The sequence below is a fragment of the Mugil cephalus genome, chromosome 23, assembly GCF_022458985.1.
Source record: "Mugil cephalus isolate CIBA_MC_2020 chromosome 23, CIBA_Mcephalus_1.1, whole genome shotgun sequence".
NCBI lineage: Eukaryota > Metazoa > Chordata > Actinopteri > Mugiliformes > Mugilidae > Mugil > Mugil cephalus.
Genome location: NC_061792.1, coordinates 13,741,845 through 13,760,835, shown reverse-complemented (window position 1 = coordinate 13,760,835; position 18,991 = coordinate 13,741,845). Strand labels below are relative to the sequence as shown.

Here is an 18,991-nt window from a genome sequence, read left to right as displayed (position 1 = left end):
TAGCACGCAGATAGTAGGAATAGAGTAATAGAGTATTTTATGTCTTTGTTCAGGTACACGATGTTTGTAATTGTTTATCACATAACACACAGACACATACAGAGAGACCGTACTATTCAGCTTTTTTACTTAATAGAAAATAGAAGACATAATATCTATCTTTTTTTCAATATAATCACTATATATAAATACACTGACAACCAAAAGAAATGAAGATCACTGTTAAGCTTGGTGAATTTTCTACAAAAGAAAGAAAGAATTAAAAATTCTGCAAATGAACCGTCATGTATTCTGATGTTTAGCTAAGCTTATAAAAAATGTACCAGGAGCCTAATAATTATCTAATTTTGATCATTTATTCTGTTAGAAACACCTCAATTAAAACATGTCATAAATAAATACTTTTTACATTTGTTGATTTGTTGCATCAAAAAACTCTTTTAACTACTTTAAGTTACATTTACAGTAACTTCATTTATCACTGATGATGCTCTGCTACTTTCTACTCAACAACATTAATCAACTTCTTCAGCTTTTAGATGTTTGTCCTGTGTGTATAAATATAGAAATCAGAGTCAATCTGTCCATAAGTGTTTCCAGTCAGTGTAAAGAGACTCAGGTGTCCTCTAGTGTTAGTGAATCAGGGAACCCAGCAACTTCTCACACTGTAGTGTTATGATATTTGAAGCAAATCTCAAACTTTCAGACTGGAGCAAGGTACATACGCTTTAAGAAAATAAAAATGGCGACATCTTTCGACTCGATGTAGGAACTACTCTGTGCGCTCGCCCCCGCAGATCATCTCCCTCTGTGCCGCCATGGGCGATATTAAACAAGTGAAAGAAAGACCTTACTTTACTAGAATAATCACTGCACGATAATAAGATGAACCTCTACAGGAACCTGACTCACTAGCAAGTGTGAAGGGCAATAAATGAACAGAGTGGTTTAAGAAACTTAGATGAGGAAACTTGATTTGTCTGTTGAAGCCATTTAGTTGGTTTCAGGTTAAGATTCAAACTGATCTTTGCTTCATTATTTAGAAGCCGAGCTGAACCGTGTTGAAGTTAATGTGTCATGTATTCAAGTGAAGTCTCTGTGTGCTTCCGGAGGCGGCGGAAGAAGGTTAACTACTTCAGACTGCTCCGGGAGCACACAGAGCCAGGATTGGCCAATCTTGTCTGGGAGGCCCGCCTCCTCCCAGACAAGATTGGCTGTAGCAGCTGTCAGTCTTCCAGAGCGCGTCTTTAAACGTCGGTCTGTGGCCAATCCACTTGCTCTGTGTAGTCACATATAACGGGTTGGCCAACCCCTTATATGTGACTACACTTATTCTGTGCAGACAGACAAATGGGACACATGAATGTCGTTCTCTGAAGTCATCGTAAACATGTAAAACAGTTATTTTACTTGACAACTTTTGACCAAACCATGAGGACGTCTGACCTGCTGCTCATCGCGCTGGGACTCGTGATTTCATGCGACGCTTTCTCAGGTAAGTTCTGTTAATATATAAAAGTAATAATAAGCGTGAAGCGGAATCAGAACCAGTGTCAGTGCGCATCAAGACAACATGATGAATTGATACATGACACATTAACTTCAACACGGTTCAGCTCGGCTTCTAAATAATGAAGCAAAAATCAGTTTGAATCTTAACCTGAAACCAACTAAATGGCTTCAACAGACAAATCAAGTTTCCTCATCTAAGTTTCTTAAACCACTCTGTTCATTTATTGCCCTTCACACTTGCTAGTGAGTCAGGTTCCTGTAGAGGTTCATCTTATTATCATACAGCGAGTATTCTAGTAAAGAAAGACCTTTGTTTCATTTGTTAAAGACATGGTAGCACAGAACGCTCTGCTGACTTAACGCCCGCTGTGACAGTGCGGCGAGCGCACAGAGTAGTTCCTACATCGAGTCGAAAGATGTCGCCATTTTTATTTTCTTAAAGCGTATGTACCTTGCTCCAGTCTGAAAGTTTGAGATTTGCTTCAAACATCATAACACTACAGTGTGAGAAGTTGCTGGGTTCCCTGATTCACTAACACTAGAGGACACCTGAGTCTCTTTACACTGACTGGAAACACTTATGGACAGATTGACTCTAATTTCTATATTTATACACACAGGACAAACATCTAAAAGCTGAAGAAGTTGATTAATGTTGTTGAGTAGAAAGTAGCAGAGCATCATCAGTGATAAATGAAGTTACTGTAAATGTAACTTAAAGCAGTTAAAAGAATTTTTTGATGCAACAAATCAACAAATATAAAAAGTATTTATTTATGACATGTTTTAATTGATCTTTGTTTTTCAGTCACCATCAAGACAGTGGGTGATGAAGTCGTCCTCAGTCCAGACTCTAAGGTTGATGACATCATCAGCATAACATGGATACATGACAGGAACATTGTCACTGAGTGGTATAAAGTCAAGACTGAGTGCTACGAGCAGCTCAAAGGTACAGTCACTAAAGATTTACCAGTTATTTATTCTATGCAGACAGATCTTTGACTACTGGATTCACACCTTTACACCAAAGCTCCTCAATATTAACTCCTCTATGACACATATTACACATCAGAGCCTCTGGTGCTGCAGGTTTGACACCTGTGGTTCAGATTATTCCTGGAAACATCAGTGTATTACAGTGTCTGTGTCCATCCAGTTTACTTTGTAATTATCTGTTTTAATAACATCTTTAATAACACATCATTGTCCTTTCAGGTCGCTGTAAACTGGACACCACAACTGGAAACCTGACCATCTTTAACCTGACACTAGAGGACAGTGGGATCTACATAGCAGAGATCAACGATAAAGTCCTGGACCCAACTGAACTGAAGGTTTTCTGTAAGTGGAGGAAATATGACTGAATATCTGGAATATTCATTGATTAATTCATCTGATCTCTAATTAAATGTTTGTTTCTATCAGCACCTGTTCCTAAACCAACTGTCTCCATGAGCTGTGACGATGAAAAGACCCACTGTGTTCTGACCTGTGAAGGCATCACTGCAGGTGTTGGACCAGTCACCTACACCTGGTGGTCAGATAATAAGATTATACATGAAACCAAGGAACTGATCATAACAAAGGTACAAACATGATAATGGAGTCAGTAGGTGGATGTGACATGTTCCAACATGACTCTGGGACTTTAGAACCAAACATCATCTTCTATTATCTGGATGTACAAAGATAAAAGGAGCATTTTGCTTCATGAGCTTCAAGCTAATGTTGTTTTTACTGGATTTCTAGGAGGAGAAGGAACCTTCATTTACCTGTGAGGTGAATAATTCAGTCAGCTCTAAAAGAAGCGAAGAATTCATCAACCCCTTCATCACCAACAGTGAGTTTGACATCAATAAATATCTACACAGAGGAGTCAGGATCTGGAGACATGTTTTAGTTTAATATGAGAATACAACGTGATTTGCAGATATATTAATTTATTCTTTCTTTTCTTTCTTTGTAGAAAGTCAGACTGCATCAATCTTAATAGGAGTCTTTGTTCTGTTGGGTGTTGGTGTTGGTGTTGGTGTTTGTGGTGTTGGTGTCTTTTTGTACAAACACAAATCCAAAGAAAGATGGGGTGAGAATCTATACAACAATATTTAAATGATGTGAATATTGGACAGTGTAACAGATACATCATGGTCCTGGTTTTGAGTTGTGTTGTAAATGTTCTTGTATCTTTGAACAGAGACGGCAGCGAAGAACAAAACGAGCCAAAAGGCTGAACACACCATCGGTGAAGAGTTGGAGACGTTTGTGTGAAAACTGGACAAACTGTTGAACAATTCATCACATCCACTACACCAGACACTAGAGGGACAGATCCACTCCCTCAGTGATTCTTGGTGGATGTTTATAAGCACTTTTTGTACATTTTTGTATCATTTTATATATGTATATATGTGTATATAATATGTAAGGATGCTGTTTGTTTCATGTGCCATGAAGCTGCTGTCATTGAGAAGTTTTGTAGTATATTATCTTCTTGTTTTTCTCTTCTGTCCCTTTCCTGTGTTTGGGGTTTGTGAAGTTTGTATTAAGTTTAAAGGTCAAGAGGTCATTTACCAGATGCCAGCTCGTAAAACTAACTAGACATAAGGACATAAGTTTTGTTTGTGTATGGGGATTCTTGGGGATGACCATCCTATATAAGGTGACTGTCGGAGCTGAACAAGAGAGGGGATTCATTGATTGACCAGAAGCTCTCTCAGATTCAGCAAGAGTATGACACTGATCTTTCTTGTAATAAACCTTTTTAAATGCAAGATAAGACTTGTCAGCGTTGATCACTTCTTTCTTCAGCACATCAATATACAACATTTAGGCGCTGTCACAAGTCGTCAACCCAGTCCTCATCTCCAACACAGGTGAGTCGTCACAGCATCAAGTATCTAATATAGTAAATATCAGAAAATGGTGTAATTAACTTGCTTTTATTTTACTGAACTGCCGGATATCTACAAAAAAGTGGGGGACATCATTGATCTTAATCCAGGCTCTATTGTTGCTGCTGCCACTAGTATAGTCTGGAAACATGGATCAAACTTCATCGTGACGCAGTACAGAGGCGAGCCTGTCTACAATGGGGACTTCATAGGTAAGTCGCTAATTATTTAACAGTTCATGGATGTATGTGGTGATTACTGGTAGGAAAGAAACTGTAACCCCTTAAAAATCCTTTATTCTTCTTGAACAACCTTATTAAACCCTCAAAACATAAAAACATAAGTACAGTGGCATTAGAAACCTCTGTAGGACCCAATATTTGAATTCTTTCTCTCTCTTTTGATCTCACTTCGTTAATTACAGCATCTAAACCATCAACCTGTCTTCTAGATCCCATCCTGACTAAACTGCGTAAGGAGTTTTTTCCGTTAATTACCACCATAACCATGTTAAACCAGATAAACGTATATATATATATATATATGGATATCAATATATATACGTTTATCTGGTTTAGAGTGACTCACTCTACATTTAACAGTCATTTTTTCTATACACATAGATCTTTGACTACTGGATTCACACCTTTATACCAGAGGTCCTTACTATTAATTCTTCTAGAACACATATTACAGAATATAATCAAAGGATAATGTTTAGTTAAATGTGTTCTGCCCTCATCAAAGAGTCCCCTTCTTCAACTAGACAGACACATAACTCATTTCACACACTGGTCAATTACATGATGTGATGGATTTATTTTGTACCACCGTTCCAAATGACAGCATTAAAATAGGGTAAAACTAAAGTGAAGACAGAAAATAAAATACACAACCAGTAGGCTTATTATCAGTAACATGCTCCTTAGCACAATAAGATGGCAAGATGTTGAACAATCAGTAGCACTTAGTAAAAACTTGGTCATCTGCATAAATATTGATTGTCACAAATGAATAAGGTGAAAGATATATCTTTATATATATATATATATATTAAATCATTTTTATATAGGAGGAAGAAAAGAAAAGCCTCAATGATCAAGCACTCGGCTACAATTTCTTTTAGCTTCGTGTACAGTCCTGTTGCAGACTCCCAGTTTTCTGGCTTCTGTAGTTGATGGCAAAGTCCAAGTTCTCCTGCATGTTTGGGTTCCCACATGGAGCTGTTGATGGGCTTGTCTCAGGAAAGGAATCCAAGTCAGAGTTCAATTTCAAATCCACAGTTTCTGGAGCCAAATCTATAGAAGACATAACATTTACTTACATTTAAATTAGATCATTATTATTATTATTAAGACATGGATATATGATATAATATATGTGTGGGACACACGTTTTTGTGATTTCACAGCGAAAGCGAAACACGCACGGGGCAGGAGGAAGTGACGTAATATGCGTAATATGCCTTTGTCGTAGTTTCTGACTAATACAAAAAACAAATGGTTCACATCAAAATCGTGTAATAAACAGGGAGTTCCCTGGGATCAAGTCAGTGACAAAATCTGTGCGCATTAAGACCAGTCTGCACGCTTGGATTTCAAGTTATTTTTTCTAAAAGTGCATGATTAAAAATAAATAAATAAAATAAATACCTACCTCCTCTATTTTTTCCCTTGTGGAAATAGTCTTCCATACTTACCTGAGTGAGCGCCACATGAGATCACTGGTCCCATGCTCTCGTCGAAATTCATCAAATAAAATGTTTTCTCTTCACACGCAGTTGTTCTAGTTTGTTCTTTACGTCTTCTGGACATATGGAGAATAGATGTAATAAAAAGAGTAGAAGCTGCAGTGACTGCTGCGTCCTGTAGGAGGCGTGTGGTCACCAGTCATCAGCTGCATTAACTCACCTGTTTAATAAGAATGAATGTGACCAGAACTCACTGGATTCTCAAACCATTTTCCTGCAGTTTTCTTTGCTGCAAACGTCAGACACGTGACTGTCATACAGGATGGTTATTTAGTTTGAGGACGAGTATTTACATACTTTTCACGCACACAGTAGGGTTAACAGTAATAGTATCCACAACTGTTGTCACTTGTGTACTGCACTTTTTGTTGCCTGTTGTCCTATTTAATGTTGTGGCGGCCTGCTCTCAGTGTCCAATTTTATTTTTCTGACACGTGCTGCTGTAACGTTTGAATTTCCCCAATGGGAATCAATAAAGTATTATCTTATCTTATCTCTAATTTCTATGCGACACGTTCTAGATTAGATGTTCATATTTCTGCTGTTTCTTTTAGTTCCAAAATATCTCTTACCACGTCTTGACAGCTCGCAAAACTTCTTGCGAACCCTCCATGGCCGCGCTTTTGAAAGTGATATAAGGACAAAACAGGGCAATATTTAAGCGTTCAAAATGTTTAGTAGAAATAAGATGTTTTGTAAAAAAAAAAAAAAGATTTCTGTTTTTGCATAAAATAAAACTTGTATCTGCACAATGACACTTTTTTAATCTAAGCATTTAGTTACACGCAGTTCTTTTTCACAGCATGAGAATTAAATGTACAGTCACACTATCTTTATCTAAATCACACTCATCATCTCACTCTTTGAGGTGAGGGGGCAAAAAAGAAATAAAAAAGGCAATAATGTCCCTCTTGCTCCGTTTCATGTTGAAAATAAAATGGAGAGGATTGTAGCATCTACTCTCACTCTCATTCAAGTTTTTCATTAAACAAGTAGCTGTTGGTTATTTCACCCATATTTCCCAACATGACATCATGTTTACTGACCTCATTAGCTTCTTATTCACAAACATAAGAAGACCAAGACCATGATTAAGCTCAGTAAAAACGGATTTTATCATTGTAGTGAACAACAGTAAAACACGAATATGTGAGGTTATTTCATCACTGACGTTACAGAATTGAATCGTTTTCCACCCTTTGCCTCTTTGCAGTCCATGCAGGGCTGCTGGCTGTTCGCTTACATCACATAAGCTCCGGGTCTTTCAGGAGCGGGTAACACTGTGTGTGTAGCACTTTTGAGGAGTCCGTGTAGAACGCTCCGTCGCGTTAGTTCCGATCTTCGAGTCACCGCATGTCGCCGTAAGAAATTAATAACTCTAATATTCGGTCAGTACCGGGGCCACAAGAGGGGCCAGGAGCAATTTTACTGCCAATTTACTGTAAAACTGCCAATGATCAGCACCAGTCCCGCCCACAGACTTTGATAGAAGAGAGCAGCAAATTAGGCCACACCTCCAGTTGGATGATAACAAACCACTGGCGGTAAATACAATTCCCCCGTAATCAGCGTCCATTTTGTGTTGCTAGCATTTGTTACCGACCTACTTTGACTTTTTAACATGGATTTTGACTTTTTAACTTTATAACTAACAACTCTGACGATGGACATTTGCTAGCATTAGCATCATCATGCTTAAGTGTTTTCCGCACACATACACACAACATCAACTGTCAGGGTCCCACGGCTTTCCATCTTTGTCCACTTGTTTTATGGCCTGAAGCCGTACATTCATTTGGGTTTTGTCCCTCTCTCTTGAGGGGATCGGAGAAAATCTCAGAGTTTTATCTTTTAAGTTGTTCGAACAACAATACACAATGCAGCTACCTCCCCTTTGTTTTCACCCATAAGGGGACGTGGCCTTACTAGTGACGTAAGGTTACTCTCTTCCATGGGTGAGGTTGGCAGATAAAATAAATTAATAAAGCCAGTGCCAACGGAGTTATTAAATTAATGACACTTTTAATTAATTAATGACATATTTATTTAATTAATTAATGGTGTATTTCTTTATTCCTTTTTGTCACTTTCAGCCCTCCATATGCTGGTCCTGACAAAAACTGGCAGAAGGTTCACTGTCAAATAATAAAAGAGACGTCATGATCAGTACAGCTGTCAGATTAATAATAACATATTGATCTAATTCAGTGTCACAAGGAAACTGAACTTCATCAGCTCCTGTTTACTAAATGTCTCTCAGCTTTAAATTAGATTTATTTGATGTTAACGTGTTAAACTTGATATCTGGTATCATTCCTGTATCATCCTGTCTACTGACCCTCATCTAGAGAAGGAACTAATGGACAAACATACATTTATAATAATATTATGAATATTTAAAGTCTGTGGAATAAATATAATGTTTTATGAATTCTTACCATGTCCTCCTTTGCGTTTGTGTATGTACAAGATGACACCAACACAAAAAATAACAAAACCCAATAGAATCAAGACCACTGTTAAGGTCAATAAATTCTGTTTTTCTACAAAGACAGAAAAGAAATAATAAATTAATACATCTGCAAATCACGTTGTATTCTCATATTAAATTAAAACATGTCTCCAGAACCTGACTCCTCTGTGTAGATTTTAATTTAGGTCAAACTCACTGAATTCTTCGCTTCTTTTAGAGCTGACTGGATTATTCACCACACAGATGAACCCAGAGTTAATCTCCTCCTAGAAATCCAGTAAAAACAACATTAGCCTGAAGCTCATGAAGCAAAATGCTCCTTTTATCTTTGTACATCCAGATAATAGAAGATGATGTTTGGTTCTAAAGTCCCAGAGTCATGTTGGAATATGTCACATCCACCTACTGACTCCATTATCATGTTTGTACCTTTGTTATGTTGAGCTGCTTGGTTTCATGTATAATCTTATTATCTGACCACCAGGTGTAGGTGACTGGTCCAACATCTGTAGTGATGCCTTCACAGGTCAGAACACAGTGGATCTTTTCATCGTCACAGCTCATGGAGACAGTTGGTTTAGGAACAGGTGCTGATAGAAACAAACATTTAATTAGAGATCAGATGAATAAATTAATGAATATTCCAGATATTCAGTCATATTTTCTCCACTTACAGAAAACCTTCAGTTCAGTTGGGTCCAGGACTTTATCGTTGATCTCTGCTATGTAGATCCCACTGTCCTCTAGTGTCAGGTTAAAGATGGTCAACTCTCCAGTTGTGGTGTCCAGTTTATAGTGACCTAAAGGACAATGATGTGTTATTAAAGATGTTATTAAAACAGATAATTACAAAGTAAACTGGATGGACACAGACACTGTAATACACTGATGTTTCCAGGGACTCCTCAAACCTGACTTTCAATATTAATATATTTCAATATTTTAATTTTCTGTTCTGTAAGAGTATAGGGTTAGTGAACAACAACAACATAAGTAAATCATTTACACAAATGATTATTTGTACTGTTTACATTAAACTACATTATATTTAATTCTTTTTGGTCGACCAGAATCACATTAAAATCCTTCAATAATAATAATAATAATAATAATGTGTAATATGTGTCATAGAGGAGTTAATATTGAGGACCTTTGGTATAAAAGTGTGAAACCAGAAGTCAAAGATCTGTCTGGATAAAATAAATAACTGGTAAATCTTTAGTGACTGTACCTTTGAAGGTGTGGTAGAATTTAGATTTGCCTTGAAACAAATCCACAACAGTGTCAGGTCCATATTTCCATGTCAGGCTGGTGATGTCATCAACCTTAGAGCCTGGACTGAGGACGACTTCATCACCCACTGTCTTGTAGATGACTGTAAAATAAAGACCAATACAGCCTATAACAGGTCATTCATAAACGGGGATTACATTTTAAATTATTTTGTCAAAAACTCACTTTTAACCACTTCACTAACATTTCATTTAAAACATCACTGGTGATGTTCTGATATTTTCTACTTCTACTTCTATAATGTTTTTCGTCTACAAAAAAAAGAAACCAGAAGTGAATGAATGTGTCAGTGGTTTTCAAGCATCCTTCATTCTAATAGTAGCTGATCTCCTTCTTTAGTTCGTTAACAGAACCTTTAAAAGGTTCATCACTAATGAACTATTATTCAGGTGGTTCATCCTCTGAGGTCACTGTGGAGATATTTACTGATGTCAAACTCATTGTTGGTGGTTAAAGGGTTGTCGACTGCTTCGCTGCTTTCAGAGCTGACTGGATTTTTCACCGTACAGACAAATGAAGCCTCCGTATCCTTCTATAAATCCAGTGGAAAAACAAAAACATCAGCCTGAAGCTCATGAACCAAAACAGGTCACAATAACCTACTAACACCATTATCGTGTTTGTACCTTTGTTATTTTAAACTCCTTGGTTTCACTCTTCACCACATCACCTGACTTCCAGGTGTAGGTGACTTGTTCAACACCTGTAGTGTCGCCTTCACAGGTGAGAACACAGTGGGTCTTTTCATCGTCACAGCTCATGGTGATAGTCGGTTTAGTAACAGGTACTGATAGAAACAAACATTTAATTAGAGATCAGAAGAATAAATTAATATATATGTATGTATGTGTACACACACACACACACACACACACACGACACAAGTTTTAAAAACTGGTGAAACAGGTGAAAACTGATGGTGAGCTCAGACTAGGCAAGGTTTGTGATCTCTGGCGCCCCCCAGTCCCCAGGTTGGGAACCACTACTTCAGAGGACTGGAAAACTCTCGTTCTGTTTGTGGAGAAATGTGGAGACTGGAGGGACAGCACCGTGATGATTCTGACATTTAATGAGTCTGAAAGCTGACAGAATGTGATTGATTGGCTGCAACACATTCACAGGTCCTTTCTGTTTTTAAAGCAGTGACTTGTTCAGCTTTGCCAGAGATGACGCAAACAAAAATAATAAAAATAACTCTCTTGTTCCTCAGTCATTAATGAATTAAACTCATAATTAAACCAGTAAGACAGCAGGTTTCACAGGATAAATTCAGCTCTATGATATACTATATTGATCCCCGAGGGGAAATTCTGTCCTGCTGTTTGACCCATCCATTTGTTCACACACAGTAATGTGTACAGTTGGAGCAGTGGTGGGTGCGCCCGGGGAACATATTGGGAGTTAGATGCTTGCTCAGGGCACCACAGCCTGAGTAACAGAATGAGCAAAATAACAGAAAATGTTTGACGTGTCATGTGTGTGTGTGACTTCAGTCCTAATTCCTCCACTTACAGATAACCTTGATATTAATTGAGTTCAAGACTCTGTTGTTGATCTCTGGTGTGTAGATGCCACTGTCCTCTAGTGTCACGTCTGGGATGGTCAACTTTCCAGTTTCAGTATTGACCTGGACCTGGAAGGAAAAGTCAAGTTTTTAAGTTTTTTACTTGAATTTTAATGAGATATTTATGTTTAAAGATGTTCAAATCTAAATCACTTCAAATATAAAATGTTAAACCCTGCAAAGATCAACTTCATTAATTAGTTCTTCAGATGAAACAAAAGGCTTGACTGAAGGTGTTTGATTCATTTTCATTAAAGTTGTTAAATACCTTTGAAGTCCCCGTAGAAGTCAATCATGTCTCCTCCGTACCACTCTGCAGCCAGGTTTGAATTATATTTCCATGTTATACTGGTGATGGGAGGAGTCACAGAGCCTGGACTAAGGAAAACTGTGTCTCCTGGTTTCATGTAGATGACTACAAAATAAAGACCATTATATAACATGTCATTCATTTGTTTTATCGAAGAATCGATTTTAAGTACTTCACTAACATTTCATTTAAAACATCACTGGTGATGTTCTGCTACTTTCTACTTCTACTCAACTATATTAATAGACTGGACTTATAAAGCTTTTAGATAAACTAAGTTACACTTTTAGTCTGTGATATAAATCTCAGTATAATCCCAGTTATTTTACAGTCAAACTCACTGAATTTACGTATTTCCTGTAAATATATGGAGAGTAGTGAGCTCAGGTTAGACTGGTGTCGCTAACTCGTTGTTTTTCTCTTAAATCTCGCCACACGTCGCCGACTACAATCAATTATTTTTTTCTAAATCAACCAGCAGTAACTCGTTTTTATCAAGGAAACAGTCACTGGCAGCATGAATTCCACAAGGTGGTGCCAGATTAGATTAGATTAGATTAGATTAGATTAGATTAGATTAGATTAGATTAGATTAGATTAGATTAGATTAGATACTTTATTTATACCTGGAGATAGTCACAGTTTGGAATTTTCTCTCAACTAAAAAACTTTGTGGCACAATAAAAACAGATAAGGTGGTTTATCTGTAGTTTTGCAGGCTACCCTGTTGACCAGAGGTGTCAAATCATTTTAATCAATTTCAGTCATTTTAGCCAATTTGATCTCAAATGGGTTGCAAGATAAGTAATGACAGCTCCAGATTTTTTCGATTTGTTTTAGAGCAAAGATGAAAAGCTAAATGTCAAAAAAACTGAAATTTCTTCAGAAAACTTAGTGACATTTGGGCAAATTGGTGTCTACTGTTTAGTCTTTAAATAAAACAGTGGACATATGTTTGACATCTGTGATGTAAACAACAGCAAAGTGCTGCATTTTTACATAAGTTGTTCGTTGGTCCTCCTCCAGCTGATAAAGCTGTCAATCTGGCTCCACTACATTCTTCAATCAGTCAGACTCAGCCCTATTAGTTATATATAGATAGATATGTTCACATGAATGGAGCATGCTGTGGAAAACTCAAACTCAGAGGTATCATTTGTCGTTCATGTGAAGGCAGTGTGTACAGCGCAGACTCATGGAATAAACTGGTAATGCGTGACAACAGCGCAGAGAATTTTCACATGAGAAAAGCTCGTATGTGTGAACTGAGTCTTATCGTTCACTTAAAAGAGACGTTCAAAATAGGGCTAGGCGGTATATATCAATTAAGATGATGACACAAAAAACACAAATCTGAGCACTAGTAGAGACTTGAGAGGGAGGCCAGGAGTAGGAGCAGCAGAGCAGAGACCAGGACATCAGATCTTAGCTGTCATCAGGTTTACATTCTGGATAAGTCCCCAGTTCATTGCAGAGCAATGATTCCTATGGAGCTAATTGAATGTTACTTTGTTGAATTGCAATTATGAGGCATTCAAGTTGTACTCAGTAATCATGAGCATCAGGCGAGGGTCAATTACTTTGTCATGATGTGTTCAGTTGTGATATACCGTCTGAATTTTGAAAAATAACGTGATTTGGTCATGAAGCCCAGCCCCGTGTTCAAAAGATGGACTCATATGTTACATCATTTCAGGTTTTGCATGCCTTGAGACCTGACGCAAATGAGCTGTGGCAGTAGAACGATTTATTTCCTTTTTCTTTCACTTTCTTGTTCATTTGAGTCTATTACTGTTTGTTGGTTAAAGATAAAATAACTGAAAAGATAACTGTAAAAACAAAAGTGACTGTAGTGGTAATGTACTAAGGCCTGGTCTTAAATTCCTCCAGGCTGATCAGCAGCTCAACCACACCCTGAAAGAATGCGGTAAATAGTAGCTCCAACTTTCCATTGCGCTTCGTTTTTATCGCGAATAAATGTCAAACTCAACAACTGACCACCTTGAGTTTGAGAGGCAAGACCAAAAACCAAACTAAAAGTTCAAATCAAACTCAGTTGAATTCTTCCTCACCTGTTTCCACAGACTAATTGCACTTCACATGGATATTACACAACCTCAACATGTCACTCGGTAAATATCAGGCTATTCTGATTCTTACTTTTGTTTGTTAATAAATCTTACCTGAGGACGCGCCACAAGAAATTACAAGTCCGAGCAGAAGCAGCAGGTAACACGGCTTCATTTTGTCGAGTCTTCAGTAGTTCAGCACACACACACACCAACACAGAAACTAAACCAAAACCTGATTGGACCACATTATTCTTTACCTGCGCAGGTGCACTACTTCCTTCCTTCTCGACTTGTTGAGCATTGTTACATCATTTGGTCATTGTGAACTTTCATAAATACATCCACGTACGTAGTTTAGGCTCTAATTTGACAGGGTTTCTGAAATTATACATATATAATAAAATAGTTACAAAAACTCATCACACTTTTAGGATTTCTTCCATTTTATTACTTTAGAAACACATAGTCAAGAATATTTAATATCTTCATTAGCATCTTTAAAAAAAATCCTAATATTTAATATTAATTATTATTTTACTATTTGTCTGCAGTTAGGACACATTCTCTGAGCTTCATTAATCATAAATTTACTCTCCTTCTTTTGGACAACAGTGACTTCAATGAAAAAACACCACCTCAGATGATGCCTTCATGTAAACTCGGATATAGCTTATTCCAACTCCAAATTTCAGACTTTTGACATCATAGTGTTCGTGTTACAGGTCAACTCCGAGGAGAAAAAATAAGTTTGGTTTATTGTCACCATTTACTGAACATTAAAACGTTTAGAGCAGCTGGAAGCAGTAATTTCTGTATTTGATGACGCAGAAGTAATTTTTTCCAATTTGAAGTGAATGCAGCATCAGCTGGATCTCAACCAAGCTTTCCAAGACACACCCCACCCTACTTCTGATTGGCTGGTGATGATAGTTTGGCGAGGGAAAGCTGCATTACTCTCATCCCATTGGTAGATAAAATCAACTAACTACTCCAACCTGACAATAACCCGCATCAACAAGTTTTTTGTTGTTGTTGTTTGTTTAATCTTGATCAAACATCACAGGTTTCACAGGATAAATTCAGCTCTATGAGCAGAGTGTAACAGAAATGTTTGACGTGTCGTCACAAACAGCCTCTGAGACAAACACAGTTAGTTTCACTCAAATCTAATAAATAAGATAAATATAAAACTGGTCATCGTCTTTAGTCTGTGCTCAGAAATGGAAACAGAAATGTGAAGTCACATAAAAAAGCTACATAAACAGAGTTCCTCTGCTTAAATACTGAAGCGGTTTTTAGATGTGCTTTCACCAGACCTTTCATCCTGAACACATTTCCCACATTTACTGTCTGAGTGCTTTGATTCCTAAACATAAAATACACACAAGAGAACATGAGGCAGCTCACCAGCATTAGACTTGGCTTTGGTGAAAGAGTCATTCCTTCTCAAAGGAACAGACAACACTAAAAAACAGACGAGGGCTTTTCCTTTTCATTGTTAAGAAACGAGGTATAAACGGTTGGTGTTTCCTCTGCTTCTGCTGCCACGCCTGTTGTTTCTTGACCACTCGACGCCCCTGTTGTTAAATGGCACAACGTGAGAAACGACTTGCGCACGGACAAGTAGACAAGTTCTAAAATACGAGAGGTTAGAAGACGAGAGCTTTTTTGAGAAGACGTTTCATCTGAGTCGCTTCTTCAGATTTAAGGATATGGGGGGAAGTTGAGGTTTAAACAGGAAACACCAGAGTTGTACATCAGAGAGAGTTTGTCCAACCAGGGAATGGAGCGTCTGAGCCATCCCTCTATGCTGATTGGTTCTGAGCTGGTCACATGTTTCATGGGCGCCATGTTTGCTACATCTAACCAATATTCACCCATAGAGAAGCGGCAATAACAGAGAATAAAGTTGGATTAAAAGTAAAAATATGCCACAGTGCTCAGCCTACAGTCTGGAAAACTATATTTTACTCATCAGGTTGATGGTGGGATTGCTGCTTACAAAATAAATCCGTTTTAATTGTATTTAGTGAAATAATTAAATGGGTGGATCCTCTTTGTGCCATTTTATTGGGAAAATAGCACAAGAATCACTTCTACATATACAAACCACACCTAATAATGTAAATATAAACCCATTTCTAATAATAATAATAATACTATAACAATGGATATTTCCTTCTGTAGAAAAAACATATACTTCTATGGAATTCTTACCTTTTTTTCCTTTGCATTTGTAAAACAGCAAGACGCCAACACCAACAACTCCTCCCACGCCAATCAGAACCAAAGCCGTTACCACTAAACAAAACACTACGTCAACTACAAAAAAGAAAACAGGAAACAATGAATGTGTCAGTGGTTTTCAAGCATCCTTCATCCTAATAGTAGCTGATCTCATTCTTTAGTTCGTTAACAGAACCTTTAAAAGGTTAATTTCTAGTGGTTGAATGAATGAGTTCAACTCCTCTTCCACAGATCAGCCCTGTTCAGGAGGTGGTTTTTAAACGGGACTCATTGTGTGTTCACACTAATCAAAGGAACGAGGTCAAATCACATGTGAACTCAGACCAGATCAGGGAGGGTTCACATCTGCACTTTAAGCTGCTTAGGATGGATGTTAATGGAAGGTCTGAGGTGGATATTTATTGATGGCAAACTCACTGTCTCGGGCGATAGGGTTGTTGACCCGGTCACTGTATTTGTAGCTGACTGGATTTTCCAATGTACAGGAAATAAAACGCTCCATTTCCTCCTATAAATCCAGTGGAAAAAACAACATCAGCCTGAAGCTCATGAACCAAAATATGTCACATTCTTGAATACGTCCCATTCACCTACTAACTCAGTTATCATGTTTGTACCTTTGTTATGTTGATCTCTTTGGATAGACTCCATGACGCCATGTCATCTAATGTCCAGTAATAGCTGACTTGTTCAACACCTGTAGTGTTGCCTTCACAGGTGAGAACACAGTGGGTCTTTTCATCGTTACAGCTTATGGAGATAGTTGGTTTAGGAACGGGTACTGATAGAAAGAAGCATTTAATTAGAGTTCAGATGAATAAATGAATTAATATTCCACTCAAACTTACTCACTTACAGATAACCATGATTTCAGTTGTGCCCAAGATTTTGTTGTTGATCTCTGCTGTGTAGTTGCCGCTGTCCTTTAATGTCAGGTTTGAGATGGTCAGCTCTCCAGTTGTGAGGTTCAGCGTGCAGCGATCTAAAAAGACAATAACTGTTAGATAGCTGGAGATAATTTGGAATAAACTGGATGGATCTGGGATTTATGTGAACAGTATGGATTTTTTTAAAGATGCAAAAGTTCCTTTAATGGCGAGAGATGAAAATTATAATCAACTTAATGCTTAGACTTTATTGATCCACAAGGGAAATTGGTCACAGTTTACACATAAAAAATGAAATTATAAAAATAGCATCGAGTCCCTAAAGAAAATATAAATAAATCTGAAATCCATCCATGCATCTGTGGTAATCATATTTTAAGTGAGACAATTTATTCAGGTACCTTTTAACTCTTGGTATGATGTGATTTTGTCTCCAGACCACATCATGGCGATGTTCGGTCCATGTTTCCAAACTATGTTGGAGATGTCATCAGTCACAGGGCCTGGACTAAGGACAACTTTATTTCCCACTTTCTGGTAGATATCTGCAAAATAAATGTATTTATTTATTCTTACATAGGGGGGTTCAAATTCATTTTAGTTAATTCAGTCCATTTAATCTGAAGGGGAACGGACCAGAAACACAACATACTAACATGTAACAAGTAACAACAACTCCTAATGTTTGCCTTTGTTTTAGTGCAAGGAAGAAGAACACGATGAAAGGTTTACATTTTGCGAGACATGATGTCAACAACTTCAAATACACTGCCTGAATTTTTGATATACCAGCATACGGTGCATTTGATTACACTAATCCCCCCCCCCCCCCCCCCCCCCCCCCCCCCCCGACCCCTTCTTAAAAATGGTTTGGCCCACGGTTCGTTCTTCCTCGTGTGCATTAGCGCGAACGAGCGAACTCCAGCAGGCAGAGAGGAAGATCAGTGAGGACGATGCCCCACAAAACACAAACATGAACACCAATATCGATTTGAGAGGGAGGCCAGGAGTAGGAGCAGCAGAGCCAGAGACCGGGACATCAACATTCAAGTTCTACTACTCTGTAAAACAGCCTAAATACAAAAAAAGTTAAATAAAGTAAAAAGACAATTTAGAATTTTGGACAGTTCACGCTGGGTGGTTTATGTTTTTATTTAAGCCATAATTGTACCCGTTTCTTCATTTCATCTTAATTTGTTTCTTCATCTCTGAGCTGTAAATGTCCCAGATTTCCACATCAGCAGGCAGTGCCAACACGGAGCCACGCAAACCTGTTTAGTGTGGGGTTACTCCATGAGTGTTTATTCATCATCACAGAAAATACCGTGATTTCATCATACTACCCAGTCCTTGTCCAAAAGATGGACTCGTACGCTGCATCACTTTAGGTTCAGCATGGCTGGAGACCACATACAAATAAGCTGTGGCAGTGGACTGATTCAGTTCCCTTTTCTTTCACTTCCTCGTTCAGTTGACTCCGTTACTGTCTGTTGGTTAAAGATAAAATAAATAAAACGATAACTGAGAAAAAAAAAATGGCTGTGGTGGTAATGTACGAAGCACTGAGCTTTAATTCCTCCAGGATGATTATCAGCTCAACCACACCCTGAAAAAACGTGGTAAAAAGCAGCTCCAACTTCCCTTTGCGCTTCGTTTTTGTAGAGAATAAATGTCAAACTCCCTTCTTACTCGCCTTTTCCACAGACTAATTCCACTTCACACGACCTCAACATGTCACTCAGCAAATATCAGGCTATTCAGATTCTTACTTTTGTTTGTTAATAAATCTTACCTGAGAACGCGCCACATGGAATTACAAGTCCGAGCAGGAGCAGCAGGTAACACGTCTTCATTTTGTCGAATTCGAGTCATGAATAGTTCAACACAGCACATCACACACACACCAAAAAGCCACAAACACAATCTGATTGGTCCAAAGTATTATTTACCTTCACAGGTACACCCCGTCCTTCCTCGTCGACATCTGGA

At 37.9% G+C, this 18,991-nt stretch overlaps 3 protein-coding genes across 9 annotated transcripts in view; 1 reads left to right on the top strand and 2 right to left on the bottom strand.

Annotated features, from left to right (window-relative positions):
- Positions 1-18,991, bottom strand: part of LOC125000990 — a 49,449-nt gene that overhangs the window by 19,525 nt on the left and 10,933 nt on the right. For 2 of the 6 annotated variants that reach the window (XM_047576851.1, XM_047576846.1), the window contains exons 10-13: positions 10,549-10,685; positions 10,349-10,454; positions 9,861-10,004; positions 9,304-9,429 (exon numbers count right to left, since the gene is read on the bottom strand). In XM_047576851.1, coding sequence (XP_047432807.1) covers positions 9,304-9,429; positions 9,861-10,004; positions 10,349-10,454; positions 10,549-10,685 — 513 coding nt within the window. Of the gene's footprint in view, positions 1-7,247; positions 8,292-8,594; positions 8,700-8,825; positions 8,896-9,058; positions 9,220-9,303; positions 9,430-9,860; positions 10,005-10,348; positions 10,455-10,548; positions 10,686-18,991 lie in introns of those variants that run through there. The other 4 variants (XM_047576848.1, XM_047576850.1, XM_047576849.1 and 1 more) reach the window with 4 other exon arrangements.
- Positions 1,346-4,074, top strand: LOC125001020 (CD48 antigen-like). Its single transcript, XM_047576930.1, has 7 exons — positions 1,346-1,495; positions 2,321-2,464; positions 2,731-2,856; positions 2,941-3,101; positions 3,265-3,355; positions 3,482-3,598; positions 3,710-4,074. The coding sequence occupies exons 1-7, from the start codon at positions 1,432-1,434 to the stop codon at positions 3,781-3,783; spliced, it is 777 nt and encodes a 258-aa protein (XP_047432886.1). The 5' UTR covers positions 1,346-1,431; the 3' UTR covers positions 3,784-4,074.
- LOC125001017 lies at positions 14,126-18,900 on the bottom strand. 2 transcript variants are annotated; one of them, XR_007111430.1, is made up of 8 exons: positions 18,795-18,900; positions 17,404-17,547; positions 16,972-17,097; positions 16,733-16,896; positions 16,533-16,623; positions 16,086-16,190; positions 15,276-15,445; positions 14,126-14,246 (listed from the first exon to the last, which is right to left on the bottom strand). XR_007111430.1 is itself a non-coding variant. In XM_047576925.1 (7 exons), the coding sequence occupies exons 1-7, from the start codon at positions 18,853-18,855 to the stop codon at positions 15,333-15,335; spliced, it is 804 nt and encodes a 267-aa protein (XP_047432881.1). In that variant the 5' UTR covers positions 18,856-18,900; the 3' UTR covers positions 14,294-15,332. The 2 variants fall into 2 exon arrangements, 1 of the variants encoding a protein (XP_047432881.1); XM_047576925.1 differs by lacking the exon at positions 14,126-14,246 and having other exon boundaries at positions 14,294-15,445.

Coding starts and splice junctions, on each gene's coding strand:
- LOC125001020 (XM_047576930.1), top strand. CDS start 1,432: ATGAGGACGTCTGACCTGCTGCTCATCGCGCTGGGACTCGTGATTTCA. Junction 2,857..2,940: donor AACTGAACTGAAGGTTTTCT/GTAAGTGGAGGA, acceptor TGTTTCTATCAG/CACCTGTTCCTAAACCAACT. Junction 3,356..3,481: donor CAACCCCTTCATCACCAACA/GTGAGTTTGACA, acceptor CTTTCTTTGTAG/AAAGTCAGACTGCATCAATC.
- LOC125001017 (XM_047576925.1), bottom strand. CDS start 18,855: ATGAAGACGTGTTACCTGCTGCTCCTGCTCGGACTTGTAATTCCATGT. Junction 16,897..16,971: donor AACTGAAATCATGGTTATCT/GTAAGTGAGTAA, acceptor TCTTTCTATCAG/TACCCGTTCCTAAACCAACT. Junction 16,191..16,532: donor CAACCCTATCGCCCGAGACA/GTGAGTTTGCCA, acceptor TCTTTTTTGTAG/TTGACGTAGTGTTTTGTTTA.